Source organism: Melozone crissalis, unplaced genomic scaffold, assembly GCF_028551555.1.
Source record: "Melozone crissalis strain CALT ecotype California unplaced genomic scaffold, PUWL_Pcris_2 ptg000139l_1, whole genome shotgun sequence".
In the NCBI taxonomy this organism is placed as follows: Eukaryota; Metazoa; Chordata; class Aves; order Passeriformes; family Passerellidae; genus Melozone; species Melozone crissalis.
In genome coordinates this window covers 1,014,456-1,023,436 of record NW_026535912.1, presented here as the reverse complement: position 1 = coordinate 1,023,436, position 8,981 = coordinate 1,014,456, and the positions used below count along the sequence as shown (strand labels likewise).

The window sequence follows — 8,981 nt, the reverse complement described above, 5'->3', positions numbered from 1 at the left end:
TATTGTGACAAACTGCAGGAGATTGTTGGCTCAAAACATTTCATGTGTGGGGGAGGAAGGGGCAGGTCCACCCTTGCCCTGCCCTGGAACCCCAATGCCCCCAGAGCCTCTATCCCAGCCCAGTGTCTGCCAGTCCCTGGCACAGCACAGGCAATGCTCCACAGCCACCTCTGCAGCCCCAGCCCAGCTCCTGAGGGACCAGATGAGCCCAAGTCCCACCTGGGGGAAGGGCCCAGGAAGACCAAGGGGTATTGAAGGCTGACCACAAGGCAAGCACACATCTTGACCCTACCTCCTCTTGGAATTTCTATCTCAACAGTGCTGGAATCCAGGAGTTGGTAGCTCTCTGTGTGCTCCTCTGTACCTTTTATGTCTTTCTCTCTTTCTAATTCCCTCTTCTTGCAAATTTTGATTAACATTACATTGAACAGGCTTGTAGTTTATGAAGTTGAATGGGCCAAGGCAATGCTTTGAGAAGGGTTTTCTGTTGATTGAATGTTGTATTAAACCTTTTGCCAAAGTTTTTCTGCATTTCTAAAGTTTGCAATAAAGACTGTTTAGTTGTTTTGAGCTCTTAAGAATCTCTTGTTGGTATTTCTCCAGGAAGTCCAACTCGGAGTACACAATAGTTTTAATTCATTTTAAATGTCTCCTTGAGGGAGTTTTTTGGGGAATGGCAGTCAGGGCTTGTGTGTCCTGCTTGGCACAGCCCAGGCAGGGCTTTCCCAGCCACATTCCACACTCCATTTCCCAGCTGGAGCCCCTGGTGCCTCTGAGTTGTGCTGCCCCAGCCCCAGGGACGCTCTCCTTGTCTGCCCATTCCCCCACAGTCTCTGGGCAGGGATGGCCTCAGTGGGGGCTGCTGACATCCTCAGCAACGTGGAGGCTGCTGCTGAATTTTCCTGCTCCAGAGGCTTGTTCAGCCTTCAGCTCTTCGATGCAGGAATTCAGTGTCCCAGGGCTCATTGACATTGAGAACACCTTAACAAGCCAAGCTCCTGGGAATAATTTGATTTAAATGTTCAAATCTTTTGTGGTTGATTAGTCAGATTTCAGAAGCCTATTCAATGTGAATACCCTGAGATTAAAAAGACAGCAAGAAAATATTTTTTTAGGTCTTGTAGTTTTTTTTTCACTAGTAAATCATTGATTTGTGCAATCTCCAATTGACACTGAATCCAAGTTCCTCCTCATGCCCTTTGAATGGATATGAAAATCAAGACCCTTCATTTCGGACAATCAATCCAACTCTGTCCCTACCCCCACCCCACCATTTCTCCCATCCAAGCCCTGGCACTCAGAGCAGCCTTGTGCAAATCTGAGCTGCCTCCAGCCCACACTGGACCTAGCCAACAGACCACAGTTGAATAGGATATAATTTAATAACAATCACACAATTAAAATAACAATCACACAATTATAAACTCTTCCCTGAGCCAAGTGCAACGTCCCAGCAGTGTCTGATGAGTCCACCCTCCACAAATGATTTCCATACTAAAATTTATTTCACACAAACGTGGTTCTGTGATAGATATAAACACAATTATGTTCTTGTATCAGGATTCTCGTCCTGGAGTGAGGACAGAACAGCTTGAACAATTCCTGATTTGCAAAGCTGTCAGTGGTGGATGGAGAAGGGAGGTGAGGCTGCTTTTGGTGTTGAGGAAATGCTGAAACCAGCCTGACTCCTTTCATCTCCTCCTGTCCTGGCTGATCTCCCCTCTTTCCCCTTCCACCCACTGGCTTTTGTCTCCCCCCAGCCCCCAATGAAGAGCCTGGCTCTGTGTTCTCCATCCCATCCTCGCTGGCACTGCCAGGCTGGCATGAGGAGCCCCTCAGCCTTCCCTGCTCCAGGCTGGACCAGCCCAGTTCCCTCAGCCTCTGCTCACAGCTCTGGACAAAATTGGTACCTATTGGTACTTCTCCCAAATTCCCTACATGCAAGGGTTACTCCGGGACAAAAGCTGCAAGGACAGACAGGCCTGGCTCAATCAGGCCTCTGCGGGTCACCTCCAGTCTGCCCTGGAAACACTGGGGCTCTGTCCTTTCCTTCTTGAGGGAAAGAACTGGCCTTCTCATCCAGGTGCTCATGGGCTGAAATTGGGATTCTGCCCCCAAAATCCCATATATCTGGGATACAGAATATTTATATCTGAGATACAAGGTATTTATTCTGTTGCTCCCAGATGAAAGCTGCCAGGACAGACAGATTTGGCTGGCCTTGGCCTCTAGTGGCTGCTGTTTATCAGCTCTTGGAAGACTGGGGCTCCATGCTTTCCTTCCTGCTTTCCTTCCTGCTTTCCTTCCTGTGGAACCATGATGACACTTCAGGGTCTCATGAATCCAAGGGACCATTGTGACACTGTGTGGCCTCATGGAACCAAGGACATCACTGTGGCTCTATTGGGCTGCATGGTCCCAAGGGGCCAGTGTGAAGCAGCAGGGATTTGTGGAACCAAGAGGCCATTGCTGCATTTCAGGACCCTGTGGAGCCAAAGGGCCGCTGTGATCCTGCAGGGCACCATAGAGATCATTGTGACATTGCAAGGCCCCATGGAATCATGGAGAGTGTTGTGACACTGTGGGGTCACACAGAACCAAAGGGCCTCTGTGACCCTGCAGGGCCTCTTGGAAGCACGGGGCCATTGTTACAGTGCAGAAACAAGGAGAACATTGTGATACAGCAGAGCACCATGAAACCAAGGGAACATGGAACAGATCTGGCTGGCTTGGCCACCCAGGGCCCACTTGAGAGTTCCAGCTGATCTTGGAATGTTGAGGGCTGCCTCTCATCAGCCCCTGGAGAACTGGAGCCCAGTGCTTTCCTTCCTATGGAAAAGAACCATTTGTCCTTCCAGGTGCTCACAGCCAAAATTGATACTCCCCTCGAAAATTCCCTGTATGCAAGGGTTGTCCCAGACAAAAGCTGCCAGGACAGAGAGCTCTGGCTGGCCTTGGCCTCTGGTGGTTACCTCTCATCTCAAGGAAACCCTGAGGAAAGTATTTGAACAGGTTTGACTGCTAGGACATCAATGAGTCTCACGCTCTTAAAAACTCAGATGTTTTTCTGATAATGTGCCTTTTCTTTCTTATTGTGTATTATGTGTGAAGTATTATTTTCAGGTTCAAATATTATTCTTATCATTTTACCCAAGTTATCTGAAAGAAAACAGCTCAACTACTTATGATTCCAGGGAACCTGTATAAGCAAACACAAGAAACAATCCAACAGGAATTATTTGTCCCTGCTCCCATCTATCACATCTCTGGAGCTAGAGGTGCAGCCCCAGCACTTGGCAGGGCTCAGGGGCTCACAAGCTCAGCTCCCACACAGAGAACTTGTGGACTCTGGGCTGCTCTTCTTGGCCCCTGCACGCTCAGCCGGGCTGAGATGGACACTGATGGTTTCTGGGCCAGGCTCTCTGAGCCCAGCCCAGCTCCCTGCAAGCTCAGCCAGCTGCCCTGAGCTCTGGGCAGCACCAAGGGCCTCCCTCCAGTCCAGCCCAGCAGGCTCTGGCCCCACAGCTCTGCTCAGGCCAGGCTGCTCTGGCCACTGGCCCCACGGCCTCAGCCCCTGGCAAGGGCACAGCAGCAGCTGCAGCTGCCACAGGACTCAGCCCCACCATGGGGGAAAGTGCTTGGCCAAGGAAAGGAGGCCCCTGGGTGCCCTTCTCTCCTCTGCAGGAGATGCTGAGAGCTCTGCAGCCCCTGCTGCCATCCCATCTGCCCAGGGCAGCACAAGAGCCCCAGCCTTGGGGCCCTCAAGAGCTGCTCCTGCTCCAGGCCCAGGGCCCATGCCAAAGCTGGGGCAGCCACAAAGTTGTGCCCATTTCTGTTCATTGCTCCTCTGATGGGGATGGATCCTCAGCCACTTGGATGTTGCTGATGAATTTTCCTACTCCAGAGGCCACATCTTTCTTGAGGTCTTCAGTTCAGGAATTCAGTGAGAAAAGCTCATAAACATTTGTTCAAAATACTTGAAAAAGACAAGCCCCTGAGAATAATTTAGGTTTTCAATTCTTCTGTGATTATTCAGACAGATTCAGGAAATGTATTCAAAGTGAATATATTGTAATGGAAAAAAAATGCAGAGGGAACAGTTTTATCTTGTTGTCTTCTCCTGTTTATAGACTGATATCATCAATGTCCACTCTCTATTTATCTTCAGCATCTTCTGATGCAGTCTGAACAGATATGAAAATCAAAATCCTCCATGGCTGGCAATCAAGAACACTTTTTCCCCATCCTCTCCCCACCCTTTCCCTCACCCAACTCCTGGCACTCCTATGGATCAGGAATGGTGTGGCCAGCAGGAGCAGGGCAGGGATTCTTTCCCTGTGCTCAGCACTGGTTGGGCAGCACCTCAAGTGCTGTGTCCAGTTCTGGGCCCCCCAGTTTAGGAAGGACATGGAGGGGCTGGAGCGTGTCCAGAGAAGGGCAACAAGGCTGATGAGGGGTCTGGAGCATGAGTCCCGGAAGAGCGGCTGAGGGAGCTGGGGTTGTTTATCCTGAAGAAGAGGAGACTCAGGGGAGATCTCATCACTCTCTACAACTCCCTGACAGGAGGGTGCAGCCAGGTGGGGATCAGGCTCTTTTCCCAGGGAACAGTGACAGGACAAGAGGACACAGCCTTATGCTGCACTACGGGATGTTTAGGCTGGACATTAGGAAATATTCTTGACACAAAGGATGATGGGGCATTGGAATGGGCTGCCCAGGGAGGTGGGTGAGTCACCATCCCTGGAAGTGTTTAAGGAAAGACTGGATGTGGCACTCAGTGCCATGGTCTGGGTAACAAGGTGGTGTTGGGTCCCAGGTTGGACTTGATGCTCTCCAAGGCCTTTGCCAACCTGGTTGATTCTCTGATGATTGTAACACTGCAGGGCCCTGGGGAAGCAAGGGGCCATTGTGACACTGTGGGGCTGGATGGAAGCAAGGAGTCCATGGTGAGAGTCTGGGTCCTGGTGTAACCACAGAGGCCACTGTGACCCTGGAGGGCCTTGTGGAACCATGCACAGCATTGTGAAAGAGCAGGTCCTGGTGTCATGATGGGGCCATCGTGACACTGCGGGGCCTCATGGAACCAAGGTGCCAGTGCTGCTCCTCAGGGACTCCTGGAATGAAGGAAACATGTTTGACACTGTGGTGGCCCTTGGGACCAAGAGGCCATTGTGACATGGTGGAATCAAGGAGAGCATTGCTGCACTGCCAGACCTCATGGAACCAAGGATCCATTGTGACCCTGCAGGGCCCAAGGACCCAAGGGACTTTGTGACACCAAGGAGTCCCATGGAACCAAAGAGACAATGTGAAACTGGGAGGCCTCATGGAGTCATGGAGACCATTGTGACACTCTGGGGCCTTATGGAAGCGTGGTGACACCAAGTTGTCTGAGAGTGTTGATCTGCTAGTGGGTAGGAGGGCTCTGCACAGGGACCGAGACAGGCTGGATCCAGGGCCCAAACCCAACAAGGTGAGGTTTAACAAGTCCAAGTCCCAGGTCCTGCACTCTGGCCACAACAACCCCTGCAGCACTACAGGCTGGGGACAGAGTGGCTGGAGAGCAGCCAGGCAGAAAGGGACCTGCAGGGACTGATGGACAGCAGGCTGGACATGAGGCAGCAGTGTGCCCAGGTGGCCAAGAAGGCCAATGGCTCCTGGCCTGGATCAGGAATGGTGTGGCCAGCAGGAGCAGGGCAGGGATTCTTCCCCTGTGCTCAGCTCTGGTTGGGCAGCATGTCGAGTGCTGTGTCCAGTTCTGGGCCCACCAATTTAGGAAGGACATGGAGGGGCTGGAGTGTGTCCAGAGAAGGGCAAGAAGGTTGGGGAGGGGTCTGGAACACAAGAGCTGTGAGGAGTGGCTGAGGGAGCTGGGGTTGTTTATCCTGAAGAAGAGGAGGCTCAGGGAGACAAGGTGGTGTCAGGGCACAGGTCGGACTTGATGATCTCCAAGGTCTTTTCCAACTTTGCTGATTCTGTGATTCTCTGGAAGAACCCTTGGAGCAATTGCAGGATGAGCCCCGGGCCTCCTCTTCAGAAGCTCCAGCAGCCCAGGTCCCTCAGCTTCTCCTGCCAGCCCCAAAGCCCATCCTGTCAGTCCTGCAGAGCCCCTGCAGCTCCTCCTCACTGCCCAGAACAGGGAGCCCCAGAGCCAGACACAGCAGCCCAGATGTGCCCCCCTGGCCTGGGGTGCCTTTGGCAAGGGAGCAGCAGCAGACACTGCAAAGACCCTGAAGACAATTCCTGCAGCACTTGTAGGATGATCCTGCTCCCCAAGGGACATTCCCATGGAACCAAGTCAGAAACTGCAATGGGGAGTGGGGCCAGAGTGGAAAGGACAAACAGGGATGGGATGTTTGCAAGGGAGGGAAGAAGGATGGGTAAGAGGAAGAAATTTGTATAAGGGAAGAGTAAAGAAAGCAAAGGTGAAGCAGTGGAAAGGCTCAGGGCAATTTGGGGGTGGCTACAAGGCAGCCTTGGCTCTGAGCAACAGCATCTGCAGTGGGACAGGAAACTCCCAGCTAATGGGAACAAACTTTCTGGCTGACTGCAGAGGCCAGGAAAAACCTGGGTGGTTTCCCTGGTGTCCCCCAGCCCTTGCTGGCCCCAGGGGCTGATGGCATTTGTGCTCCCTCAGGTTCATGTCCCCACACCAACAGCATGGGGGTGCTCCCGCCTGCTGTGTGCAATGCAAACAGGGGCTGCTGAGCCAGTGCTGCCGTGTCTGTGCCTGCAAGGATGGGGCACCTGTGTGAGCTGGGGAGAGGCCAGGGCTGCAGAGGGGGGATGTTGTTGGCAGCTCCATGAGGACGCTCTGGGACGCTGCCCTGGGCTGTGCAGCGCACTGGGGATGGAGCACCCCCTTCTTTGCTGCTCCTTCCCGTCTCCCCCAGGGCCCTTGCAGAGCCCCAGCCATCCTGTTTGCCCCCAGCCTGCTCACGGCCAGCCTGGGGCTGCTCACGGGGCTTTTGTGTGCTGAGCATTGGCCTGGGCATGTTCTTGAGATAGCCTGGGCAAGGAGCCATAAGCCCCCAGGCCCTGGGCTGAGGCGTCAGCGCTGCCCCAGCAGTGCCCATGGCCTGTCCCTGCTGCAGCCCCGGCACTGCCACACCCAGGACTGTGGCTGGCCCCGAGAGCACTCAGGCCCTGCAGCAACACCAGGGCCACCAGGGCAGCGGGGCAACACCAAGTGCTGCTGCTTCTGGGCACAGCTGCTGGGCTAGAACTGATCTGCCTCCAGCTCTGCACACAGACATTGCTGCTGCAGCTCCAGAGAAGGCAACAATAGGGCATCTCTGCAGAAAGCTTTGCTGGGAGATCCTTTAGCTCCTTTAAAGTCACCAAAAGCACAGCCCCTCACTGACACAGTCTGTGGTCACAGGGAATGTGGAGAGAAACAAAATGAGAGAATGTCACAAACAATGACATTTTTCTGTGGACAAGATTTAAAAATTATAAGAAAGGAAAAAAACCTTCAAAATAAAACTAACAAAAACTATCAAAGATGACTTTTATTGAAAGTAATTTGCAAACACTGGCCAGCAGTTTAATGTTTGTGAAAGCATTCAGTGATCAGTCTCCACACTGCAGCCTTGAGCTCCTCATTCCTCAGGCTGTAGATGAGGGGGTTCAGGGCTGGAAGCACCACCGAGTACAGAACTGACAGGGCCAGATCCAGGGATGGGGAGGACATGGAGGAGGGCTTCAAGTAGGCAAATGTGCCAGTAGTGAGGAGCAGGGTAACCACAGCCAGGTGAGGGAGGCAGGTGGAAAAGGCTTTGTGCCATCCCTGCTCAGAGGGGATCCTCAGCATGGCCCTGAAGATCTGCACATAGGAGAAAACAATGAACACAAAACAACCAAGTGCTAAACAGGCACTGACGGTAATGAGCCCAAGTTCCCTAAGGAGGGATTTTGAGCAAGAGAGCTTGAGGATCTGTGGGATTTCACAGAAGAATTGGCCCAGGGCATTCCCATGGCACAGGGGCAGGGAAAATGTATTGGCCATGTGCAGCAGAGCAGTGAGAAAGGCACTGGCCCAGGCAGCTGCTGCCATGTGGGCACATGCTCTGCTGCCCAGGAGGGTCCCGTAGTGCAGGGGTTTGCAGATGGACACGTAGCGGTCGTAGCACATGATGGTCAGGAGGGAAATCTCTGCTGAGATGAAGAACATGAAGAAAAAGAGCTGAGTAACACATGCTGTGTAGGAGATGTTCGTGGTGTCCCAGAGGGAATTGTGCATGGCTTTGGGGACAGTGGTGCAGATGGAGCCCTGGTCGCTGAGGGCCAGGTTGAGCAGGAAGAAGAACATGGGCGTGTGCAGGTGGTGGCCGCAGGCTACGGCGCTGATGATGAGGCCTTTGCCCAGGAGGGCAGCCAGGGAGATGCCCAGCAAGAGGCAGAAGTGCAGGAGCTGCAGCTGCCGCGTGTCTGCCAATGCCAGCAGGAGGAAGTGCCTGATGGAGCTGCTGTTGGACATTTGCTGGAGCTGCACATGGGGTCCTGTTCATGGAGAAAAGGACAGTGAAGTGTGAGAGGAGATACCTGTAACCAAAATCAAAGCCATTTCTCATACACCCTTCTCTGGAACACACACACAGCTTTTGGTGTTCATGTGTTCTGTGGTTTTCTTTTTAAGCTCCCCCCGTGTCTCTCCTGCTATTCTTAAGTATGAGAAACTCTCAGCTTTTCTCCAGCCCTCTGGAATAGCAGAGTGAGTTCCCTGAGGCAAGATTAAGAGTGGAGACTGAGGAGAGATGGTCTCTCACTTCATTCTGTTTGGAGTTTCTCTGGCTTTCCCTTTTCTCAAATGGAGGATTTGCACACTCCCATGTTGCTGTAAGAAAACCCCAGACACTGCTGAGAGCAGATGGATCCACCACTCCAGCTCCACACTTGTAGCCAAGGGCTCATGTTGCTCATTTCACCAACCCAGCAGCGTTTTCAGTGTCAGAACACCTCTGCCTTTCCCCATCAGTCTT

At 52.8% G+C, this 8,981-nt stretch overlaps 1 protein-coding gene across 1 annotated transcript; it reads right to left on the bottom strand.

Moving 5' to 3' along the window:
• Positions 1-7,546: 7,546 nt before the first annotated feature.
• On the bottom strand, positions 7,547-8,479 carry LOC128948593 (olfactory receptor 14J1-like). The gene has a single exon (XM_054293364.1). The coding sequence runs from the start codon at positions 8,477-8,479 to the stop codon at positions 7,547-7,549; it is 933 nt and encodes a 310-aa protein (XP_054149339.1).
• Between the last annotated feature and the right edge of the window lie 502 nt (positions 8,480-8,981).